Source organism: Cyrtonyx montezumae, unplaced genomic scaffold (assembly GCF_038088225.1).
Source record: "Cyrtonyx montezumae isolate F1298 unplaced genomic scaffold, pur_monq_1.0 scaffold_14, whole genome shotgun sequence".
Taxonomy (NCBI): domain Eukaryota; kingdom Metazoa; phylum Chordata; class Aves; order Galliformes; family Odontophoridae; genus Cyrtonyx; species Cyrtonyx montezumae.
This window is the reverse complement of record NW_027071870.1, coordinates 16,582,176-16,609,300: the sequence shown is the minus strand read 5'-3', so window position 1 is coordinate 16,609,300 and position 27,125 is coordinate 16,582,176. Positions and strand designations below refer to the sequence as shown.

General features: G+C 39.1%; 1 protein-coding gene across 4 annotated transcripts in view; it reads right to left on the bottom strand.

Annotated features, from left to right (window-relative positions):
* LMBR1 (limb development membrane protein 1) overlaps positions 1–26,334 on the bottom strand; it is a 61,299-nt gene extending 34,965 nt beyond the window's left edge. Inside the window, exons 1-5 of one of the 4 annotated variants that reach the window (XM_065731537.1) lie at positions 26,054–26,334; positions 14,314–14,386; positions 12,530–12,569; positions 10,144–10,283; positions 3,780–3,883 (exon numbers count right to left, since the gene is read on the bottom strand). In XM_065731537.1, coding sequence (XP_065587609.1) covers positions 3,780–3,883; positions 10,144–10,283; positions 12,530–12,569; positions 14,314–14,386; positions 26,054–26,116 — 420 coding nt within the window. In that variant the 5' untranslated portion in view covers positions 26,117–26,334. Of the gene's footprint in view, positions 1–3,779; positions 3,884–10,143; positions 10,284–12,529; positions 12,570–14,313; positions 14,387–26,053 lie in introns of those variants that run through there. The other 3 variants (XM_065731539.1, XM_065731538.1, XM_065731542.1) reach the window with 3 other exon arrangements.
* Between the last annotated feature and the right edge of the window lie 791 nt (positions 26,335–27,125).

Sequence of the window (27,125 nt, the reverse complement as noted above, 5' to 3'; positions counted from 1 at the left end):
CACAGCAGCATTCATGAAACTTTCTGTGCAGCCTTATCACACATGGAAACATCAGCACTGCAAACTATAGATGCTCAACTACAAATAAGTTCCCCTTTTTAAGGGCATTAAGGAACAAGGTTAACTCTGACATAAAGGAACACTGCTGACACCTCTGTTTTGCTTCCTAATGGTACTACAGAGCAGGAAGGCCCACGACAAAGAACTGTCAGAGGACCTAAACACGAAACACAATCTCATGTAAAGATTCCACAAAGACAAAAAGAATTTATAAAGACATGCAAAAGTCTTTGATTCTATTGCAGGATATTAACGGTACTCCAGGCTATTCCAGTGGCTCAGTTAATAGCATTGGCAATGAGCTCTGATTACTTCAAGTCTTGAAATGCCTAATTCACACCTGTTTACATATAACTGTGTGTACAAATTCACACTGTGTGTAAAGTTTTGCACGCCCCTGCATACATATATATATATATTCACACACAGTATTCCAGATAATAATGGTATCTGCTATTAGATGAAAATATAGCAAGAAAGAATACAAACTCTTTAAAAGTGCACAGTCAGCCCTCCCTTAGGCCCCAAATGCCCTTTTTGAATTAAAATAGTGGTTTTAATTAAAAGCTAAGCAGAGAATCAGTTTGATTTTTCAGTACAGCACTGCATCCGCCCATGGTGAGTGTCTAATTTCCGTATTTCTCTCCTCTGCATAATATGCAAGTGGTTGGTTGTTTTAAACTGTTGCCCTAGGGAAGTCAAAGAGTCTATAAGAGGGGCCATGTGCCATTTAGAAAGTATACTAGCAACCAAGAAAAAAGACATGGTAAATTGGAAGATGGTTAATCAAACCCATTCAGATTCATGAAACTTAAACAGTTAAGGGGCAATACTTACATAAAAGAGCATGGAAATAAAGGTACACAGACCTTGGAATACTAGCCTCTGTATTATCTGAAATACAGCTTGCAACAAATAGAAATCAACTTTTAGCATAATCCACAATAGGCAGATGAACAAAACCTGAGGGTTCAGGCCCATTACTGTCTCAAAATAAGCTGAACAAAGAAATCCAGCAACAAAAAAATTAATCCATTTCAGAACTGAACCTCTTACTCATTTTTCATAGCTTCTATTAAAATCCAATATGTAAGTCTTACTCAAACATCTTCAAATGGATATCTTAACCATACACCTAAATCCCAAAGGACCTACTTATTTAACATAACAAAGATTTATCATAACAAAGGCAATTCTATGACCCATTTAAGGCAACATTCATAAAAGCCTGCAGTGGAAGTCCTTTCATAAAAATTTGACCTGAGCTGGTATCTAAAATCAACTGCTTTCCCCATACCACACATCCAACTCCCAACTGAAGGGGTAAAGATTACATACTTTGCACCAGACTTCTTTATTCAACATCTTCACATTTACAGAAGAGCATTATTCCTTTAAGTGCTGCAAGCTTTGCCACATGTATGAAGTGCTCCTTTAAATGAAGGCCACTGAAATCTAATTTTATCAATTAATTTTAATAGCATTGAATCTTTTTTTTTTCTAAATCAAATCTCTCTGATCCATTCATATAGTGATATAATGTTATGAATGACAAGACAAGCACACTGGTTTTGATTAAGTACCAGAACTTTACATGTTAATGATGGTTTCAAAGTCTTCTCTGAGAGAAAGAGTTAACCAAGGTGTTAAAATAAGGGAAGTCTTTTATTGACATCTACGGACAGAATATGGTTTTATCTCGAGTTGTAAGTGCCTCCGAGCACAAAACACGTAAAGGCGACTCTACCATGCTACTAGCTACCAACAAACCCCATTCCTATGTTTAACAGCTACAACAAAGTTTCAAGCAATTTCAAGTCTAATGGCATCTAGGATACATAATGCAACAGTTGTAGACAATAAATCTACAAGTTAAAGGAACACTTCATATATACAGTACCTTAAGGAAAAATAATTCTTGTTCTTGCTTGGAGTGTTGAAGACAAACCTGACCAAGATGAGCCAAACTACTTCTGTGCATTAACTGTAGCTAGACACAGTCACAAAAGCAAAATGGAACATTCCCCACTTGAAAACTGAAAGGATGAACTGAGCTGCTGAAAGCATTACTAGGCCCATGGATATCTGAAGTGAAGGAAAGCAGAACATTCTCCGAAGTTGAATAGGAAGAACTAAACGCAGCAATACAGACAACAGTTAATACACTGCTAGACTATTTTGAAGTTGAACTCAGTGTTGTCACCCAAGCTTACACTGAAGTAACTTGCATACATCTACAGTTCAATCAGTAAAACAAGCTACCAAACAGGTATTCACACACCATCCCAGTAGGGTCCCACAGGTCCACTCTGACAGAGCTATTGTGCTCAGCCTATGTGATCTACCAGCAGCTTCAAGTGCTAAATAAAACCCCTAAATCTTCACATGATTTGTTCTGAACTGAAGTTTTGTTCACGCTATGCTTTCCAAGAATATTTTCTTTGCTTTTTCTTGTTCCCTCAAGTGTCTACATAAACTCTAAAATCCCAAACTGAATGCTGCACTTCCCTGGAAGCTTCCCCAATTCCAGCAAGAACAAAAACAGCAACTTCACTTCTGTGTATACGGTCTTGCCGACACAATCAAGTACTTTGCTTTCCTTCCTACCACAACCATCATCTTGCTGGTGTTGCACACAAACCACTGATAATTCAGCAGACTTCTGCACTCATGCTTAACGCTTTTCACTTTCCTAATTTCAGGCCAGTTTCCAAGATCCTTCACTGTCTACTGTCATCCAAAGGGTGTGGAATCCCTTCAAGCATAATATCATTAAAAACAAACATATTAGTTTTCATCATCAGAAAGATAACACAAACACGTGCTTCAACTGGTCCCCAGACAGTTGTTCCAGTTTCAGTTATTTGATGCTCACCATATGAAATTCATTTTGCTGTGCCTCCCATTACAGTAATTTTTCATTACATTTCTTTTAGTTCACATATTATTCATATACTATTATTATCACATTACTCAGAAATTGCTTTCCCAAGTTCCATGCTTCGTCAAAAGTCAGTCCTCTCAACTTTAGCACATTCAATAAAAGTTGAAAATTGTTCATTATTTTCTACTTATTAGAAGTAGAAAATTAACACATTGTTAATACTGGTCACAGTATGTCCCACGCATATCAGTGCTTAAGAAGCACTTGGATAATGACTTTAATAAAACACTAATTTCTGCTTAGCCATGAAGTGATCAGGCATGCAAAACAGATGACTTCTGAAGTTCCCTTTCAATCAAACTGTATAGTAAGAAACACCTTCATAACACACACCATGCTTTTCAGTTTTCTCTGGTTCATCTGTTATTTAATCACCCTTCCCATTAAGAAGCTTGCATTCCTCCCACCACATCATTTCTAGTGTATTTATTGAGCTTTTATTTTTTTTTTAAACATCCCAACTAAATTATCTTCCTCAAAAAAAAAAAACCCTAAGCTAAAACATAATTAAAAGACAAACCACAAGTTAAATCATCTTGTTTTTTCCTGATGTCAGTGTACATGGGACTTTTCCTTATGCTTACTCACAACCATGTATTGTGTACTTGCTTCATCTGCTTGTTCAAGTTGGCAAATCTGTATATACACATTCACATGTGTACACAAACCAGCTCAGAAGTCCTCCCAAATCCGTAACACATTCCACTAGAAACGAGGATTGAGAATGGAACATGTACTGTAATCACTCCATATGCATTTAATAGCATTTTCCTACCTTTTTTAAGCCAGCAAATCCTTCTGATTCCAAGAAGAAAAAGGCAAAGGGCATCAACACAAACAAACATAAATTTGAAAAAAGAGAAGCAAGATTCCACAAACCTGAAACAAACAAGAAGGAGTTTACATTAAAAGTTTCTCTAGTTTAGAAGTTAGTCATATTACATTTTCTTTTGTTAAATACAACAATGCAGAATACATATAAGTACTAAGAGAAGCCAGACTGTAATGGATACACAGCTATCTGTGGGTCATTGCTCAATAAAAAAAAAAACCAACTCACATTATTCTACATAATGAGCTTCAAACAAGAACTGGGTACCAACTTCAAGAGAAACTGTGTGAAATCTTGGGAAACAGGCTGCAAAATCAGGTTGACTACTTCCACAATATCATACTTTTTCATGTATAAAAAAAACTACATTTCAGCACAAAAGTACTTTAACAAAAGTGAATCTCAAAAGACTCAGTTATATGTACTCACTGTGTCACATTTTTTCTTAAGAGAAACATAAGGCAACCTGTGGATACTTTGAAAATTACCATCACTACCTCCAAACTGAAAGACTGTGGTATCAGCAACAGCAGCTTTCCACGTATAACAATCTCTCTTACAGTAGAGAGCCTAAATCTGAACTTTGGTAACATTTTCAGCATTATCTCCTAGAACATTCCCATGGATTAACTCACAAAATACAGGACAGGCAACTGGACAATAAGGCTGGCTGAAAACTGACTGAGCTTCTGGGATCTACAGGCTGTGAGTAGCAGTATAAAGTCAAGCTAGAAGCCAGGCACCATTGGTGTTTCCCTAGAGTATTAAAATCTTCATTAATGATCTGAATGACAGGAAGGAATGCATCTTCAGCAAGTCTGCCAGTGACTGGAAGAGCAGCATTCAGATGAATCTCAATGGGTTAGACAAATGGCAGGGACCACGCTGAGAAACAATCGGTGAGAAAACAGCTTTGTAGAAAAGGCATTTGAGGACCTACTAGACACCAAGTTGAACAGGAGCTCTTGCAACAAAGACATCCAAGAGCATGCTTGGTTGCATTAGAAATGCTGTCAGCACTCCAAAGGGGGCGATCCTTCCTCTACTCAGCACTGGTGAGGTACATGTGGAAGGCTGCATCCAGCTGTGGGCTCCTCCATACAAGAGGGACAGGAATAAATTTTAACAAGTCCAAAGGACCACAAAAATAATTAATCTTTACAAAAAAATAGCTGATTTTATCAGTGTATATAAATATCTGATGGGGGAGATGGTAAGGAAGGCGGAGTTGGACTTTTCATAGTGGCATCCAGTGAAAGAAGACATGACAACAAGCACAAAATGAAAACAGCAAGAACAAATACAAAAAATCTTTCACTGTCATTGCAGTCAACACTGCAACAGGTTGCCTGCAGGTGTTCTGTAATTGTCATTCTTAGCTGTATTCAAAACCCAACAGGATACTACCTTGAATAGACCTCTCTAACAGACTACACTGAGCAGGGGCACAGACAAGACTATTTTCAGAGATCTCTTCCAACCTCAACCACTCTGACCTAGAGGAAAAAACAGCAACTAACTACAACTAGGACATCTGTAAGACACATGTGACATCTGCAGGAAAGGAAAAGGTTTAGGAAACAACCTGAAGTGATAACTCATCTTCGTTAAGGCTATCTGCTTTAATAAGGTTTTCTGATGTGGAAACCTTCTGAAACAAATACGTACTCATCAACATCATGCTATGCTGTTTCTTCTTAGGGAAGTATTACAGCTTAATCTGCAATTTCATACTGGTGTAGCTATCAGGTTTAGCTAGTGTCACAAATACTACATCCTGAAAACACTGCTTTTATTTTGCAGTTGAGAAAAACACACATACCCACAATTCAACAGGATTAAAATATCACCTGAAATCCAAAAAAAAAAAACATCCTCCAAGACAAAAATGAAAAATGAAAAACGAATATATCACCTTCCTTCTCACATACAGGCTTCTTTCCTTCCTAAAAATTGTCCAATTTGGGAAGAATAGGAAGAGGCATGTGTTGCGTGTCTTGAGAAGTCATTATGGAATGAATTTCCTGTATTTAGTTCAAAATGTGAAATGCTTACAAGTTATCTTCACCAACTCAGTCCTTAAAAATAAAAAAAGTAAAGAAAAAAGACTTCCACCAGTCATATGTTTTTTTCCCCCTGTAAAGTATTAAAATTTAAAGGAGGAAGAAAAACGACAGGGGAAGCTACTTCATCAGTTGATAGTGCCAGGACACAAGCTTAGCTGAGTAAGTAATACAAAATAAGACAAGAAAAACCCAAAGAACACATGAAATACAATACCGAAATGCTAAAGAAAACAGACTGCCTGAAGGTGGCTAAACTTAGCTAACAAAGAGGGGGATTTTTCTCTTTAGAATTTGCTGTCAGGAAGCTCCTGTTACCATGCAAGGAACATTAACACACAACAACATCAGGAAGAATGTAATCAGCAGTCCTTAACTGAATTACAATAACAAGAATTCTGTTTGTGTGTGTATGTATTTATATATATGCGCACACAAATACGTGCACACCCACTCCTCCAGAAAATCTACACAACATTTTTGAGCTGAAATACTATCCAATTTTGGGTGTTTTTTTTTTTTTTTTTTTGGGGGGGGGGAGGAAGGAATCTTACTTCACTTATTTTCTCTAATGGAAAATAGTACATTCAATTATCTGACACTGTAACTAACAAACAGAACTAACTAAAATGTATACATACTTGTCAAAATGTCAGCAGCTGTGTTACTACACATCTATAGATTAAAAGAGTGCTAAGAGGTGTAAGCAATATGTACAGAGCATTTTAAGAGATGGAATAGTGGTACTCATCTCAAGTGATGTCTGAGAAGTTGAAATCTAAAGTTTACATATTAGTAGCTGATACACAATATTAAATCGCAGAACAGAAGTTTAATATTACAAGAGGTAAGGACAGCACTGGAGTGCTAATCACATACATACACATATATAAATAGATATACACACACACAAACACATTTGTCTTTCTTCCCACCCACTTCACTGACTGAATACAGAGGGTGTTCCTCCCCTACATTTCTAAATTATCAAATTAGGATAAGAAATCAAATCAAAATACCCCCAGAAAATAAATATTTACTATTATATAGATCACACCATGAAACTGTCCACAACATTTTGCAGACCTTAACATATATAAAGCTTTCAGCATTGCTGTTTGTTTTGGGGAAGGGTTTTTTTTCTTAAACAGGCTTTTGCAGTGACTCAAGAAACTCCTCAGTGAAATATGTTAATAAAACAAAGATTAAAAACTTGTTCTTTGGCAACCACACCAAGTACTCAGCAATTCTTTTCTGACACACGGCAGTTTCTTTGCATTCTACCTCCACCTGGTGGCTGTTCCTAACAACAGCACAAGTGAACACTAAACAGCTGTTAGAAGCTCAACACACAAGATTCCTTAACCTGGCTCAGCTAAGGACCTTCTTCCTAGTTTCAAAAACTGAAAGCATATACTTCATTCTATATGGCATAACTCTACATGACAAAACTAAAGCAATAGCCAACAGTAAAATCAACACACTAAGATTACAATCAAGTATATCAGATAGTATCTGCAGTTGATAAATTAACACAAGCATTCTAAAGCAATACCAATTTTCCCATTCAGTAACATTCACAGAATAGTAAAAAAAAAAAAAAGCATCCATAAAGACAATACTAGACAGTTACGGAGATGTTTTCTAATTGCAGAGTTTGTGATTGCCCTATCAGCTCTCAGCACCCTTCAAAACCCTTCAAGAAGGTAGGCCATTAATGGAAAGAGGGTTTAACAAAGCAATGCAACACTATTCTGCAAAGCCAGTGAAAGCCACGAGAGGGAGTCCCTCCCCAAGGTAAGGTTTTGAAATAAATACCGACTTTTGCCATCTTCCGAGGAACCTCTGATCATATCTAAACTCAGCTAAAATTTCTGATGGCTTCATACCAACTGAGGTAAATCCTGTTTTAGTTCAGCCACCTCTGCCGCTAGCATAAGCTTTGATCAAACTTGGAAACACACAGCTGCTGAACTGCCTCCCACATTCCTCCACGTTACTAAATATACATAGTACCATGCAAGCATAAAGAATATCATATTAAATCAAAAGAGATGTTGACCAGATAATTCAAAGGTCTTTCTGTGTAAAAACATTGTTTTCCAGCAGATTTCCAAGTAACCTGTATCTTCTGAAGTACTGTACAAATTCTAACATATAAGGAGTACTGCAGAGTTGCTCACTGTAGAACTTCCACCCTCTGCAATACTGTATTCTCCCCAAGGTAAATTAAGACACAGAGTACAGGCTTGTTTTCCATTAAAGTCTCTTCTCCCATGTTTGGGAGAGAAGAATACATCTGTCTGAATAGCTAAATTCCCCACTGCCACATAGGATGCTGAATTAGCCATGTCCCATTACATGTGTGACAGCATACAATACAAAACAGTTTGACTACAAAAAACCTCTAAATTCATGGAGCCTGACCTCTCAATTAAAACAGTTAATCTGTAGGTGCAGTCAGGCTACTCAAAGCTTTAGCCAGTTGCATTTCAGAAAATTTCTGAGGACTGAGCCTCTCTGGATAGCCTTTTAACCATCCATTGTGAAGCGTATTTCCCACATGTCCTACACACGTTGCTTCTTGCCTCACACTGCATGCAGCAGGGAAGAATCTGGCTCTTTTCTCTGCATCCCCATGTAGGTCAGGAAATACTGCAGTCAGCTCCCCTTGAGCTTTCTCCTTCTCCAGAATCTTGGTACCCAGAGAGGCAAATCCACTGACTGGTTTGTTCCCTTGTATTACCTCAGTCCTCTCCTACAACACCCAGGGCCTCTATCCTCTCCTGTCCCATGCCACAGCTTGGCACAGAGACCTGTGAAATCCTAGGGCAGACCTTGCCAACAAAGACTGAGGCAAGAACTACCTCAAGTTAACAGCAGGATGATGTTTTCCTTGATCTTGCTGTATACATGCCCCTATGTCCCAGTTAGGAAATCAGGCTTCCCTAATTCCACCCCAGAATATTGACCCAGGTGCTATTCCTATACTCTTCCTATGCAGCTCATCCCCACTTTGCATCTGTGAAAATCCTCTTCTGATTTGAGTTCAGTTCCCATTAGGCCAAATCAGCCCCTATCACACCACAACTACTTGCTGACATGCACACTGAGGTGCACTCTTACAGTGCTTTCAGGAGGTTATCCCTAGAAATAAGAATCTCTCCTGGGTTGCTTTGAATTCGGGGTATTCTCCAATGACATCCCACGTACTTTAAGGGAATAAATTGTTCAGGAAATGAGTAAATCTTTATCCCATTACTTCTCTTATTTTCTTGTTTTACTATCCAGATAACACAAAAATATACTCAACCAATTTCAGAAAGATAAGATACAAAACACTTCATCTCCACGCTTTACCTATCCTCAAAAGCTTGCAAGTTAGGGATGGGGAAATTCAGGAATTTGCTGTACATAAGTATTATCAGATGTCTTACTGGAGTGTGTATACCAAATAAAAATGAGATTTCATGCAATTTCATGCAGAGCCCAATTACCACCTTAACTTTGTTTCAAATTAAGTATGTCCACTCTCTGAAAAAACACATCTTCCTCCTACCAGTTCCACTGAAGACCATCACGTTCCCACCAGCTACTTCCCTCAAACACAGAGGTGTGCAAAAAGTTATCAAGTGTTAGTATTCGTTATATACATATTATACTCGTAAGCATATTAATCAGTATTGGAAAGAATACAAAGCTCAAGGCATCATCCCTGCAAGTGTATTTCCAGAAGTTACACTCTTGACTGTTTCGAGGAAAACAAGCTGCATTTTATTGTGCCTCTTTATTATGTTTGATACATTTACATTCTATGATTTTTTTCACTTAAAAATTAGAGTTGAATTTAACTATCTAATCATAACTGCTCACAGCTAGCAAGCTTCTTGAAGCTATTTTTGTATTTAAAGGATATATTTATCTTCATAAGCAAACAGGCTTATGAAGTTTGCATTTACACAAGAGGAAGTTTGAACAGTGTGCTTTCTAGTTACTTAGGCTCTGGAAGGTCTTATTTACAATGGTAATCAAAGCAGTCAATTTGGTTCAATTTTTTCATGTCTGAGTAATTCCTTAATAAACAACAGAAAAGCAAAAACAGATCTTTACAATGTACAATCCAGCAGCAAAACCAACTAACCAATAAAATATCAACATTTATCTAACATCTCAAATAAAAACAGCGTTATTAGTTTAAAATTAATGAAGATGTCCATTTTAATTACATTACACTGAGTACTAACCATGAATTAGTGAGCCATTTAACCACTGAATATAGTAGTTTTGTGGAAAAGAAAGCAGGATCTCATTGCTGATTATTGAGAAAGGCAGAAGCAGGACTGCACCAGCTGAAACTGCTAGAGTGAAGGTGCTCAAGAACAGCCTGAAATTTAAAGAAATGTACCACTGTTACCAACAACAACATGCTCTGAACAGGGTTAAACAAAGTAGTTAGCCTACCTATCCAATCAGTGTCTGAAGGCAATCCTGTGATTCACAGTATTTCACATCAAAAAAGTAAATTCTAATTCCAAGTAGTTTACAGAATACAGTTAAATACTTACCAGTAATTAATAATAACTAGCTGCAGTTATCTTTGGAATTTTATGCATTCAAAATTACAAGATAAATTGCTGAAATTCATGACATTTCTTCTGATAACTCATTTTACTTTTTAATTTCCTCACAAACACTTTAGAAATTATTTTATTTTTCCATTTCTAAATTCTTACTATACTTTTTTAAAAGCAGAGCAGCTTTTTAGTGTCTACAAAGTAGGTACAATTACACAAATATATTAACATCCAACTGAAATACTACTGCTTTTCTTTCATAGATTACATATTTGAATATCATCTCCCAGCTTGGTATTTTCTGATAACTGCAAAGGCAATACAGAGACATGGTCAGGATTATGTAAAGTTCTCAACCTTATTCCTTTTAGATCACAAATACAATTCATATGAAATGCCATCTTGTGGCATTAGAACGAACTGTGCTCTTCAAAGAAAAAGGCAAAAACATTCTTACAGAACAAATCCACTGACAGAACAGAGCTGCACAACAAAGAAGTTAGGAATTACCTGAGTTTATAACAGAAAGATCAATAAGCTACTTACCTAAATCTTTTCCATAATAGTCTCTACAAATCTATTATTCATTCCACAATGCTTAATTTACATAAGAATGTCAGTGTGGCTAATTTCATTTCAGAAGAAGGTACTGTTATATGCTTTTGTTATTGGTTTGAGGTACTTTTCCTTAAGGATACTGAAGTGTTCTAAGCCAGAATTCTGAAACCTAATTATCTCCTAAGACGCTAGAGCAGTTTGACTTTGTTTTTTCCCCCACCCACCTCTGAAGTCCTGAAAACTGTGCTACACAAAGAAATACCTATCTGCATGTTTGATAGTCATTGCTTTTTGAAAAAATAATATGCCCACCACTTTCAGTGAAAAGATATTAACCTTGTCCTGACTTAGACTGCAGTCTTATGAAGTACAGAGTGTTTACAATTGATGCTAAGCTTAAGAATAAAACAAATTAGCAAAGAAGATGCAGGGAAATAATAGCTACTAGACAAATTTTACTCTTCAAATGATGAAAAATTCAGGCTAAGACCACTGCTGCCACAAAAATCACTCAATCTAGAAGAGTTTTAATTCACTGCAGTTTTAAAGCAGAGGTGGGAACTGTTTCTCTAAATTACAGCTGAGAGATTCATACACAAGAAAAGTACACAGCTTTTATCTCTTGATCTGAATGCATTGTGGCAAATGAGTATTTTAAATTTACAGAAAAATATCAGACATCAGTGGGCAAAGCATGCCTAAGATTTGTTTCAGCTTTGTGCACCTTTTGAGCTTGCCACAAATGCACAACCAAAAGTTAACAGCTTGCAATGTACTCGGCACTTTCCCAGAGTACAAGACAAACCAATAAAACATGCAATAAAGCTCTCCTTCTAACAGGATGACAGTACCACCACGGAAAAGCTAAGAACATTATAAGTAGCAAAACCACACAATTTAGCAAATTACAAATCTGAGAGGGCAGCAACAGCTCGCAGATGTTCTTTAAATCTTCAGAGATATTTAAATAGGAGAGATTAATATCCCATCTTTATTAAAAAGAACAGGAAGAGGACAGTCTCTGGCAGACCAGCAGGTCGGGCAAGTGTTTCACTTCCATTCATTATTCATTTTTAAGCACTGTTTGGAGGATCAAATGCAGATGTCTACTTCATGGTGAGCTAAGTCACTTCCCAGAATCCACAGCTCCCCTCGACAAGGTTGCACTGAGTAGTGCAGTGGGACATACTTTGCACATAAGCATCAACATTTTAGTCACCTTAACTTAGATGCAAATCTCACACTGAACTGCACCTCTAGCATCAGGTCCCCATGCAGCCTTTAGAGCAACTTAGTGCCTATCAGGAAGAGTACAGATGAAAGAAGCCCTAGATCATACTGCCTTTTCTCATCACACCTTTCAGAATGCAAGCTGCCACCTAATCAAATATTTTTCCTCTGCCCTATGAAAGTGCCATCTATTCATCAATACATTTAAAATAGACCTTTACTACTATATATTCCGAAAAAATGGTCTTAAGAAGAGAGCTATACATACGATATTCTGTTAACTATGGCATCTTCATCCTCTTGCTCATCTGAAAATAAACAAACAAATTGGAGCCAGTAAAAGAAAATCTGTTGTTGTACATTCCAAGTTTGACATACTTTCAACATTTAGCTCAGAGGTCAATCATTTACATCCTTCATTTATTCTTGATACCCTTTTCTGCACCTCTTGGTGTTATTTATACATTTGATACCATCTTAGAACAAGCTTTCTTCATTAAAATCTGAGGTTTTCCATGAGGTTACTCAAAAATTATTTTTCAACTTAAGAATAAGCAAACCAGGTGTTTCAAGTTTAAGAGTCATGGACACTCAAAATAAACGTAGTCACTAACACAGTGTACTTTTACAGAATAATTTCATAAGAACAGGAGTCTTGTTCCCATTTCTTTGAGTGGAATCTGCTGCTGTTTTGATGGGAATCTTATGGTGTTTTCAGAGACCAAGTGCAGGTCTCTTATGAATTACTATAGCAAAGTTGTTACAGAAATATACAACTTTTCCACAAAACTCTACTAACTCCAGAAACTTATCAGTAAGATCCCAGCAAGTAACTGAAATCTGACTATGTAAATGGTCACAAAACTTTCAGAAAGTAATGACAGCCGCAGAGCATTTCTTCTCACCAGCTGATGAGATCAACTGCCAAAAAGGGAAAAAATATCCTTACAGCCAGCAGTTTGTCAAACCATTCTTCTATACACCTCCAAATTGCAGCAGCTTTGTAACATCCAGAATACATACGAGGAGAACAAGATACTACATTTTATTCACCTGTTTAACTATCCACTATCTTTACAGAGCATAGTTCATTTAAAATATATATATAATTTAATATTTTACATTTTATACACAAGTCCATCTACGAAATCAACTTTATTCTACGTGGTCATTAAAGATCAGTAATCAGTTTCTACCAAAATTTGAAGCATCAGCATCTCAAGGCACACAAATGCTTCCTGAGCATGATTGATCAAGCATCAAGGTCCCAGGTAAGCTGCCAGGAGTCAAACATTCTGCTGCTGTATACATATTTTCATGGTATTTGCATTTAGAAGAGATAGAAGACAAACACAGGGGTCCCTACAGATTACAGATTAGTTTCAGACATACAGTGTTTCTAAAGTAAGGGGGAAAAAAAACTACTAACCTAGGGAATAAGAAGTCAGTGAGGAGGTCATAAAGAACAGGTTAAGGAAGAACACAAGAACAGCTACACCCGAGCAAAGCAGAATTATTACACTAAATCCACTACTTCCCTTCAGTAGTACTAGCTACCTTTTCATTCACCAGCTTGAGATCTGAACTTGATTTGGATGCTAAAAAGACACTTATTCTCCCCTTAGACTTTCCTTCCTTCGGTCTCAAAGTAGTTAAAATCCAGGCTGCCACAGTGCCATAATGGAACAGGTGGTAACCATCCACACCTCCTCCCTCCAACCACATATTCTCTCTCAGTCATGAAGGACCAGCTGTGGGACTCACTGATCTTCACAGACACTTCAGTGTGTTTCCTCTCTACACATTATCAGAAGTAATAGAGCTGGCACAACAGAAGAGATAGAGAACTCACAGCTTGGGGACAAAGGGAGCAGACAGAGGGTAAGACTGCAACATATGCCAACAGATCAGCTCAGGATGACACGGTACTGCAGCCAGAGAAATACATCTGGTCAGAGATCTGCTTTTCTTGCAGTAGCAGGGAGGAAAACAATCACCTATTCACTCAAAAAATAAAACAAAGTTTGAATATATCAACAACTTCATGCTTACCTGCTTTTCTTTTGTATCTTGTGATTATGAAGTAGGACACTATGTAGAGAACAGCAAATAGGAGAAAACAGATCTGGAATAAAAAAGTTGCATTTTTTAGGTTGTGAAAAATGTCTGGGCTACACTAAAAATGAACAGAAAACACAGCATCAACAATTTCAAGTTCAATGCAGATGAATAGTAGCACTAGTATTATTAGCATAAAACCAGTACTGGTTTTATGGTTTACATCTTATTAATAGAAGGTTATACCAGTAAGAACAACTCGAAGTAATATACTGGATCCATTACAAGTCCATCAGGTTTTGCTTTAAAATTAAAACAAAAAAAGCCATACCACCAGCAGCATTTTGTTTGCTTGTTTTGTGGTGCGTTTGGGGTTTTTGTTTTGTTGCAGGCCTGTGGGCTTTTGTGGTTTGGTTTGTTTAAGTTTGAATCCATTTAAGTTACGACAGTACAAAGCGTACTAACACACAACATAGGGGTAACAGTACAATGGGCTTTTGAAGATCTGTAATGGAATAAGCTATCAACATAGGTAAAGAAAAAAAAAGAAGCTGTTTGTTGTTTCTATCATGTCTTGAGCCCAACCAATTCTAGGTAACAATATACACCAGTGAGACTGCCAGGGTGGGCACCCACACGTGAGCTAATCAAACAGCATCCTCTACAGTCAGAGGAGCCAAGGGCAGAGCTTCCCTCCTCACAAGTCTGACTTAGGTCAGACATACCTGGAGCCTGGGGTGAAACTCTTAAGTTTCTAAGACATGGCACTAGAACTTTAGTACAGTAAGATAAGGTCAAAACAGCTACAAATACTTCAGAAATTTGGAAGGGATGGAATCAAACAACAGGACAATTTTAACCCTCCAAGTCTTTGGGGATAACAAAAAGATGAATGAAGTCTCTCAAAGGAGACTTCAGTGGCTCAGCATTGCTTCTTTAACATAGTTTACTGATGCCTATTAAAAACGTGAGTCAGAAGACAGTAAAGCACATCACCCTATGATACTGCGCCCCTTAATCTTTAGTACTCAAACAACAACAGTAAGGTGCTGCACACCAACAGTGCAATTCATTTCTACTAGCTTGTAAATGCATTACCAACACACATAGGCTGTGAAACTACTTGAAGTAGCCCTAACCATTAAGACAAGTTTTCTATTTCCTTTTGCTTGTGGACAATACCAGCAGTCACCAAGGAGGTCTCAGACCACAGCAGTTAACCAACTGAGTAAGCCAGAATTGCTTTAGCAGGTTTTATTAACAAAGTGAGTTCATCCCATCTCCTGCATAGGTTTTTCAGCCCGTTTTGCCTGTATCTGTAAATCATATTAGAACACTGAATGATATTAGAACACAAACTGACTTTTAATCTCCACTTTGATCTAAAATTGCATAATTGCTTCACCAGGCAGCATTTAAACTACTTCTTTAATTGGTTATTTAAAGATTTGTTGCCTTTAAGCATTGAATCATAGAACAACTTAGCTTGGAAAGGACCTTAAATATTATCAAGTTCCAATTCCCAATCAGGACAGAAGGACTTATCGAAAAATATGAATAAAAGTGAACTAGTGGTGTTATTTCTCCTATCCAGGCAGACATATAAGAATCAAAACACAGCCAAGAGTCCGAGCATCTGGCTGCTTAGTTTCCCTACATGCTTTCCCCAGCAATAGTACTGTGCTATAGGTTTAAAGTGGCAACTGAGCTCATTCTGAACAGACAACACAGTGGTGACATCTGAAATACTGATGCTAATAATCAGATTTCATAACTATGTCTTTGAATTCAACTATTTCATCAAATAAAGTTCACTGCCCTAGCTTCCCAGAGATTGCTTCAAAAAAAAAAAAAAGCAAATTCAATAAAGAAAAATGATAATATATATAAATGTGCTGGTATATTTTTGAATTGGAAAGGACAAAAAAACTTGAGAAGCACCTTGGCTTTTCAGCACTCCAACAGAGCCTGTCCTGTCAGTAACAGATAACGCAGTGCCAGAGCTGAAGAGTCCTTCTCTAAGTTTCCAGTTCCTTCGAAACTAGACCATGCCTATAGACAGAAGCATCTAATTTTAGGCATCAGCCTTTGGAAAATTAGGTACGATGTGCACAGGGTCAAGTAAAACTAATTTTACCAAGAATCCACAAGACCCAAATAACTTTGTTTCTGTCTAGAACACAGTTAAGCTATTTTTTTTTTTTTAATAAAAGAAGAGGGAACACTTCTTTTATTAAACACTGTATGACTGCAACTTCAAATAAAACAGATGACCTTTACTCTAGCTGTGATAGCAAAGTTACAGTGAAAATGCAGGTCTGTACTTACAAGACAGCCTTGAGATAACTGACCTATTTGCAGGGCACAGCAGGAGAAAGCTGTCCAGTAACATGAACTGTCAAATGCTGTATTTCCAGTCTTAGGTGACAGCTACTTAGCAACTCAGCAATAACGTGTAACCATATATCTTGGTGCAATTACCCTCCTACTTCTGTCAGAATTAAGAAAAAATGTTGTCACTGTAATATTAGGTACGGTGTTCATTATTGAAAATACATTGAACTCCTAATGAATAAAAGAGAGAAGGAGATTCTCATCAGTAGCAGCTTCAGGTTCTTAACAAGAAAGAATACTCACAGTTTAGAACTGTATACTATTCAGACAAAGTCAAGATGTAAAGTCAGAAATGTGTCTCCAGCGTCAGCTTACAGTTAGTGAAAAGCATGGTGCTGAAGACTTTGTAACCATCTTTCAAAACGGAGCAAAGCCAGCATCCTTACTATTTTTAGAGTAGAACTTCTTTGAGATGAGGAAAAGGAATGTGTTTGTCCATGAGAAGGAAGAATAGACTCCACTGTCTTGTCACGCTGCAATCCTCAGCTCTTACTCCTCAGAGTGCTCTTTGTTTCAAGGTATTTTTGTACAGCAGCAAAAGTTGAGTACTTGTTTGTACTTGTTATAGTTTCAGTCCATGTTTCTTCATTACAAATGAGTGAGCTTGTATGCAGTGCTCCAGTCAGGCTCATGGCTACCTGGCATGGCTACCACCATCCCTTCTGTATTCAAAATACTTCAATCTGTTCACCCAAAAAACCACGTCAGTAACTGAATTATCCTCCAGTGACTGAATCCATCCATGCTGTCCTTCCCATCTGCTGAGCAGCTCACAAGACAGGATAGAAACTTGTTTTCAGGGCTCAAGTGCATCACCACACCTCTTTCTATCCCTTTTAGAAACCACATTTTAATTCCTACTGCCTCTATTTCTGTGTAACCAGGTCCTCCGTGCACTGCACTGCACTCATACAGCATGTTCACAAGAGCTCCTGAAGAAATAAGTGCATCCTAAGAGCAAGAGTTTTCTTCATTTTCAAAGCTGAGCAAGATTTCTCTTAACGCTGACACCTAAGGAAATTGAATAGCAGATTTTTCCTAACATGATATCTGTTGTCATGGACACAACCAGCTCCTTATTTACTTCACAGCTCCTCTACCACAGCACATGTACCCAGTTTAAGAAACATATAAATATGTATTTTCTGGACACAGCCCTTAGCACATGCAAAGGAAACAATCTAACAACAGTCAAGTGTCTTCAAAAAATAATTCTTAACTCTTTCTTCCCCCTCCAGAAAGGCTTAAATTTGGGTAACGTATAAACAAGTTCACAGTGTCCTAAACGAACTGATAACTCTAATTTCTAATCAAAGTTCTTACGAAGCATCCAGGTAGTCATACTGAAATAAAAACACTACTCTAAAATGCACACCACACACAAAACTACATTGGTATCTTTAGTGAAGGAAGAACCTATATTCTTAAAAATAAAAATTAAAAAAGCTTTCCTCCAGAAAACTATTATATATGATAGTAGTGTGGATAAGCTAACACCACAATTCACTATTGAATTCAAGTCACACTGCAAAACATGCTTTGAATCAAAACCAGTGCTTTATGCCATCATTCATCTCTGCAGGAAGATCTGACAAAAGGTAAGGATGCTGCAAGCACAATGGATCTGGGACAGGTTACATTTCTCAATCTAAAATCTTCTGCAAAAAATTTGTCACTGGAGCTCAAATTAAGCTTTTCCAGATGCAAAGGGAAAGTGAAGACAATGTACGCAGCTGTGATTAATGAGGATTCCTGACACTGATGGCATTAATTAAAAGCCTAATGACTTTAAGATTTTTCATTTCCTTAAATTTATTCTAATTTTACAGAAGCACAAAGTAGTCATCATGCTGTCACAGTTAGATGTCTCCTAGGAAGCTGTCAAACCTAACCATGGTATGTTCTCTCATTACAGGGGAAGCACACGATCCTTGTTTGACCAGGTGCACCAAAATTCAAAGGAAAGTAAGAAGAAGGTAAGAATTTTTATGGTCAAAACCAGTCATGCAAAATAATTTGTAACATTATGTTGTTTGTTCGGTTTTTTTTAATCTTACTCCTAAACCCCACCCAGCACCTGAAAGCAAAGCACACGGATGCTGTGTTACACTTGTCCTCCTTTTAAGTGGGAGTAAGTAATTCAGTTGTGTTTCTTTGCATGGAAGGAAAAAAAACCTCTGGCTCAACAGGCAAAATAAATCCATCCTCCCCTGGAGTTCCTCATGTTCATTTCGTAAAGGAAGTGTTCTATATTCCTACTGAGGTTACACACAGGACACAGCAAGAAAAGCTACCTCTGGAGATGAACGGCACTGCACTTTGTTGTCTTATATCCAACTCTTCCATAGAGTCATACTTCTGGATTTGTACCAGACAGCTCAGCTCCTTTGAGGATGGAGCTGGAGATGAACTGTATGCTTTTCAGCTGGTTGCTATGCACATCTGAGGGGCTGGCACTGCAGGCTAATATTAAACACAAGCAACAAAGGTCTGAACTAGCTCAAGTTACCTTGAACGTATCCCTGATGGTTAATAAAGATCAGCTGACATCAATTTGTCCACACTGATGACCTTTAAAACTTTGGCACTAAAGTTCATGCCATAGATTGAAAAGCATAATCCTCTTCTGTTGCTGTTTCTAGAGGTACACATTAAGTCTAAGATTAAAAAACTAAATAAGCTCCAACTATACAGTTTCTTTTCTCCATGGTACAAAAGATACAGCCATTATTCACAACTATAATTAGTGTGCATATTAAAGTTCCATCTTCATACACAGGAGCATCAACAATTCTATACATAGTAGATTACATACATAATACACTGTACTCTCACGGGTTGCTGTGCAGGAAGCAAAAAAGCACACAGCTACATTGTCCTGCAATGGTTCACCAACAGCAGATCAGCATCCCCTGGTAGCACAGCTTCTGAGCAGCATCCTGGGCTACGTGACCAAGAGTAAAGCCAATAACCATGGGAATCAATTACCCCACTCGAGTCAGTGACGCGCTCTTGCTATGAAAATCTGGGACCATACAGAACACAATCCTTTAACAGTAAGGAACCACCACAGAACTCTCATTTAACAAGAGCTCACAATCCTCAGTACATTTGATTTAACAAATCTAACCTTTTTACTAGAAAAGCATCCAAGCAGAAAACTGATCACTTCTTCCCACTTAAGTGCACACTAGCACTCAGAGCAGGCAGAGTAAATCCAGAGGAGCAAAACCAACAAGACAGTGTTGTACCCTGCTACAGTGAAATGAAAAAGGAAATATGGAATAAAGGAAGGAAGAAAATAAAGTAGCAACTATGCTAATGTTAAAAGAAAGAAAAGCTACTGTTACTGCACATCCATCAGCATTTCTAAGCAAAGCATATGCAAGAAAAAGGCTATGGACATAACAGAGAGTACCTTCACTTCCCGCTGTTACTTGACAGAACGTGTCCTTTTCCCTAAATAGAAAACACAGCAGAAAAAGAAAGAGAAGGCAGAAGACACTGTGCAACACCACTCTGTGGCACACATCCATGAACATGCTTAAGAGTTGAAAACTGAGTTGGTGGTGGTTTTTCTTGACTGATTATTACCCACACAAAAAAGGTATTAGAATTGTATTTTTAATTTCTGTAATTTAAAACAACACAGCAATATGCACGCATCCAACTGCTGCCTTGCTGCTGCAGTACTTGAATGTGCTCTAAAAGGCCACACAGCAGCTGAAAAACTTCTTCCTACTCTTCCACCTGGGAAGAATGGCAGGAATGAAGAGCAGGGAAGCACAGATGGAGATGGATCAAAGCTGAACATAAGACAATTCTTATTTTCAAATCAATTAACATGAATGACCAACTAGAATGCTGCAGCAGTGCCAGGTCATCCCCATGGAGCCACATGCTCAGCTTTTGCAGTAATGCATCATCCAAAGCTGCTAATTGTTATATGCACAACAGCAAACTACAATCATGATGATCAATTCTCTCCCGCTCCCACATTAAACATCACACAAATGCTTACACTACTAGTCACCAAGAAGTCAGCTCCCCCAGAAGTAAACATTTACAGCCTCAGAGGGATTGGAAAGAGTACAGAACATTGCAGAAGTTAAGATTTTCTCAACAAGAATCATCACTAACCTCCAAAATGAGGATAAATACCAAAGCAAATATGAAAACGAGAAAAGACAGGAAAGGAAAAAGCAGCATATTAAAAGTATCTAAATTATCACTTGCAACCTTCAAATAAAAGAAGTAAACTTACACTGCATTAGATGTATAGTTTCAATAGTTCTCTTCAACCCAGAACTGATCTCTTCTTGCTTGCCACAACTTCACTGGCAGCACACTTCTGAAAGCTGCACTTTCACCACCACCAGGCTCACCCTGAAGTCACTTCTCCCTGAGGGTCTGGGCTTACAAGCTCCATCATACACAGCATCCCTACATCACAGCAAAGCCTGAGACATTCACAATAACCCTACCTCCTCCCAGTTGCATCCTGCCATCTCATCAATGGATAGCCATTTGTTTGGCTATCCAAACAAAACCCAACTTTGGGTACACTTATTTGTGGTCATAATCAATAACAAAGCTTGTTTGATATCAGTTCTTCCATCACTTCTTCACTTTGTCTCAAATCCTATCTGCACCTTGACAAGTCTATGTTTCCCATACAGATTTTTTTTTTATATTGAACTTAAGTCACCCTGAATTCTTAAGAGACTTCTGCAGCTTCCATGAATCTGATCTCCCTTTTGGTTAGCTGCTACTACAAATAAGCACCCTACCTTTCTAAAGGAATTATTTTGAACTGCAGTAACTTTTTACATGTCCATCCCCCTTTTATGTAAACAGCAAAAGCCAAACTCTCCAGAAGTTGCTTGTTTTGAGAATAAGCACATCTCTACCCACCCGTCCAAGCCAAGTATTTAGAGATACCTATTGATTCCAGATGGATCCACCAGCACTGATCTTCAGTATCAGCAGCCAGAAGATGACTCACCGCTCCATGAAGTACAAAACAGCATGCATGTTTACCACTAGAAGTGCATTTTTAAGATAATATGACGCTGCTAACATTTTATATATATATAATTATGTTATTATGTGCAATCTTCTACCTTGTTTCTCATGCCACTGTGACAGGTTCTCCTTTCTCTCTTTTATTTTTTCCCAAGAACAGTTTAGAAAAGAGGTAGTACTTAGGTTTTAAGCAAAATTATTTTTTGAGATGCAAGAAGCAGTTCAAGTTATAAAGCACTCCATAAATACAGCAAGGACAAAAGAAGAAATGTCACTGAATAAAATAAGCTTGCATAAACTTTGAGGTTCTTCTTCAACATGAACTAGCGTAATGCAGTCACTGCTGGCATTTGTCCCCTATATGGCTTTAAAATGAACCAGAAGGCATTTTACAAAAGCAGAAACATGAGTTGTTTTTAATAAGTTGTTTTTATAAATTACCAGTGCTGCTAGTCGGCATTTTCCTCTTGGCCCACAACCAGAATATCATCACTCCTGGCATAAACACTGCTCTGCGAGGACCACAGCTATTGTCCAGAGCAGAAGATGAAGGAAGCAGAAGTGGTCACAAACAAGAGCAGGCTGCCAGCAGACACACAGCACTCCAGGGGTTCGCTCTTGTGACAGCCACACACGGGACAAACACCAGCAGCAGCCACACCAGCTCCTGCTGAAGAATCCTAAACACCTCTCTACCCTCAAATAGAACACATGGATAAAAAGTGTAAACAGGAAGCAAGAGAACAAAGTTTGTTTCAGTATTTGCATGAAGGAATTAAAATAGCATTTTAGTGTTTAAACTTATTCTGTCAGGACTGATTCCCCTCCCACCCCCCCGTGTCATATTTAGTATAATTAATCACTTCCAAATATACTTTGTTTTTTAACTAATGATCCCACAGTCAGCAAGTTATTTGCTTTCATATTCTCCTCCACTCTAAATAAGGACAGGCACACCATTTATTTTGCCAACAAAGTGCACATGTGTAGTTTTCAGTTTATAAAACCACATTTTTTAAGCAGAAGAATGCTATCAAGAAGCTGTACATTTAAAAGAAATACCTACTAATACTGCAGAATAGAGGATGTAAACAGGAACAAATGAGTGTAGGAACATTTTTCAAAGTGAAGCCAGAGTAACAGAGGCTGAAACCTCCCTCCCCCCTTAACTACCTTGAGCTTGGCTGTGAAAAAGTTCTAGTGTCAAGCAGGACGCTATAATTACATTGTATAAACAGATGTAGAAATAGGACACAAAGTAAAACCAATTCCCCAAAAGCTTACATAACTTCCAGGGACGTGCAAGCACTCAGCAAACTCAAAATGAATCAAATGAATTCACTTTTGATTCTTTGATTAAGTGTACAACAAAGACAGCAAGAGACTAACACACATTACCTGGCATTTATGTACTGTAATACTTCCCCACACATGCTAATCAAATAGAGAAGGCATTACTGCCCATGCTCAGAAACCAACTAAAGTTGCTTTGCAGAACAATTAAGCCAGATCAGAGCACGAGTCCAGCTTTGTGAGGGCAGGGCTTTCCCTGACTTGCAGCAAACTCATCGTTCTGTCACGTCTCATGTTTCTATCACTGGGGCATCAGCTCCCCAGCTCCATGTTTACCTTATAGAATTTTAACATTACTATGAGACCGACAGTTGTTCTGTCCACAAAGCACTCCGAACAACAGGCCCTACAAGCAGCACACTCACATTTCAAGAATCATGCTGAATCTAGGTTAGAGAGCTGACCAGGAGGGAGGGATCATCCTTGTGAAGCAATAGAACAAAGCAGGCTATTCTCATGCAAATAGGTACACTCTTGAAAAACCAGAAACCATACTGACACATCAAGTGGCTCAGAGAAGACAGATGCACCTAAATTTAATCATGCATTAAACCACAGGGAAGGTCATCTGAAAAGCAGATGAAAGATTTATTTGATTTTTTGAGAAGTCTTGAATTATTCTTGCTTGATCCATAAACATACATCAAAAACATTTCTCTTTCAACAGGGAAATTATCAGAAGTTGGCACCTACAGAAGAAAAGTCAAGCTCCGCCGATTGAAGGGCAACAAACCTTTGTTTTATGTTACGTAGCAGAACTTTATGGAAACTTAGAAGCTTGCTCGTTCTGAAAATAGAAAGAGAAATGAAGCATTACACTGAAGTAAAGCTTTGCATGCCTTTAGGACTCCTTCGGGAAACACAATCTAGAAATTCTAAAGCCATTCAAAGAGAATGAATACAATTCACAAAACAGAAGAGAAAAGAGTTTTCTTTTCAACTACGTCAAGCTTGCCCTGATTTCTCTTCTCTCCTGAATACATCATTTTGGCTTCCAGAAAAGGTCATGCCACAGAACTGGGTCAGCAAAGACAAGAAGATGCTAACAGATTCCATAAGCTCAAGCTGTTTCTGTGAGCAGACACAGACATTACCTCCACTCTATTATTGAAAAAACTTCAGTCCTTTTATTTACCACCCCAGAGACCTCACTCCACCTGCAGCCGGAATGAAATCCTCACACATGTCAGACAGCAGAACACATTCCCTCCTTCAGTACCTGTATCCACATCACTAGTGTTTATTTATGTGTTTGAAGAAATGATTTTCACACCGAGCAACTTCAAGACCAGCTAGAGCAGAACTAATTGCAGGCTTTGTAAGTATAATGGTGCATGTAAACAACATGCTCTGTGTATTTCATTACCCGTAAGTTAACTTCAAGAGCAACAGGGGGCCATGCAACACACAAACTTGCAATATGTTTCTGCAGCTGTGCAAGTGCTACAAGAAAGGCACATGCAACTGCAGCCTTCATACAGAAACTAAGGGCAAGAACACGACTTTATGTGTACGCTTTAAAAGTGAAATGCTCACTGATTAAACAATAATGCAGAAGGCTTGTCACCATACCAAAGATCAAATTGCAGTTGGAAGTTTTTGCTGAATATTTTGTCTTCACAAGAAGCAACACTGCACCTCTGAGTTATGGATTCTTGCCTTCCCACGTGAATGCTTACATGACTACATCAATAGGAAGAATTACACGTTGCTCTTAGAAGAGCTGCAAAGCCGTATATATCAGTTAGTTCTTCAAAAATTCTACAGACTTCTATAATTTAATGAAAATAATGAATGTGTTACATTGCACATCTTCCCTAGGTACAAAAACAATACATAGCACACAAGGTGTCAGAACAAGACTCTGGGGACAGAAGCATGAGATTCAGTACAAAAATAAATAAATAAATGAAAAAATGAACACTGAGGAAATGATGGATTTTAGCACCCCAAACAGCGACAGGATTTGGTATACACTTCTGCTTTCATCACGCAGAGGACATAAATACTTTCTTACAAAGAAGTATTAGTTCCTTAGTGCCCCTCCCCTGGTCACAGCTCTCCTGACATACCTAACACCCATTCACACAAACAGGAAGACCCAGAAAAAACTCCCAGAGTAGCAGCTCTCCTCACATTGCGCCATACTGTTAAGAAAAAAGTATCCTGAAAGTGTAATAAGACAGCAAGAGAAAGTTACTGTTAACATATGGATTTTTAAGATACAGAGATTATAATACCAGGGATCCAGTCAAGTCTCTTATCAAATAACTGAGTTAGGTAGGTCTATGGCAAGACTGACGGTGATATTTAAGACACAGAGCTGAAAAACACTCAAAGCTAAGTTAGGAGACTATATTTAATCCATGAAATCTCTTAACGCTCATGCAACAGTAGCCGCAAAGAGAATGTCACCAACCCAGCAGAGTCAGGGCAGTATGTGGCAAACCAAAATGGTGCCTCCTATGTGCAGCACGAGAGATAAGCCCTCTCAAAACACCCCTACGGGCTTTGAACAGCCCTGAAAACAACGAATGAGGCAATCAGGAGGGAAACCACACATGCAGATGGGGAGAGCTGCTAAGGTGCAGCTCTGAGATAGGACAGCACAGGTGCTGCTCTAAATGCTGTACTCCTTCACCCAGACACCACGAGGCACGCATGGAGAAGGATGTGAGCATCTGTGAAGGCTACACTGTGCTTGCAACCGGCAGCAGAAGACACCCAAACCTACGCGTACCCTCGCAGACACGAAGCTGCACTGGGACGGCTGCTCAGAAGCACGCCTGTACACACCGATGTACACACACGCTTACGCACCGCTTTGCTGGAGGCAATGGGAAGCGGGATACCACGGGGCCGGGCACGGAGCAACCCGGGCCGCAGCCCGACCCCTCCAGCGCTGGCCCCAGCGAGGCCGGGCTCCGAGAGGGGTCGGGAGGGGACGAGGGGGAGGGCGTACCGTGTACTCCCGCACTTGGCTGTGGAAGTTCTGCTCGCGGATCGACACCTCGTCCGCCTCCATCCTTCATAGTCCCGCGGCCCCCACGCGCAATGGCGGCCGCCGCCGCCGCGCCTGCTGCTGTCCCTCCGGAGGCGGGCGGGCCACCATGGCCGGAAGCAGCGCCCGCTGCTCTCCTCCGAGCACGGCCGGCGGCCGACGGACTCCGGTAGCGACGAGCTCCGCCGCTCTGTCAGCGTACGGCGGCGGCCGAGGAGAAGGAGGAGGAGGAAGGGCGGGAAGCGCCGCCTCAGCTCCTCCTGCTGCGTCACCACGCAGCGACCGCGCACACCGGGACCGCGCCTCCAGCCGCCCGAGGAAGAGGAGCAGCCAATCGGCGTGAAGGAAACAGCGGAGGGGCGGGGATTCGCATTGATGGACAGCAGGATGGCCCTATCGTCCGGCAGGAAGGCGGCAGCTGGGCGGGGAGGGGGCGGGGTCGCCCGGCACCGCTCTCGGTGCGCGTTGGGTCGGTTGTGGGTTCGCGATGTGTGAGGGAGCTTGGGGTTGTCTCCGTCCGTTTGAGTGCAGCCTTTCTTTTAAGTGCGCTAGAGTTGCTAGTTTGAGAAATTGTAATTCAAAATTCACTGGCTAGAACTGCGCTTTGTCACGGAGGGGTTTCTGTGAACAAGCTTGGCCGTTATTTGGACAAGAGCTGTGGCACACACCAAACACACACCAAAGCCAACTATAGATGATCTCTGCGTTCCCTTCCAACCCCTACAATTCTGTGACTTGCCACATCAACAACATCATGTTGTTTCTATCCAAACATGTAACATCATTCATTCTAAGGGAGTTACAAAGTAAGGAACATCACTTTCTGCTCTTTACACCTACTGATGTGATATCTGTCCTACTGTACATGAGATCTGTGCAAATGTCATTCAGAGTACTTTTGTCTCCTAGCCTCTGGCCCATTTTCTTGGTTAAAGGCACATGTCAAAGTCTCAAATTTTATAATTAGAAAAGTCATCTTCGACTGTCTGATGTATTGCTTGAAGTTCTGAGTTTATAGACAGCTGCCTTCTGC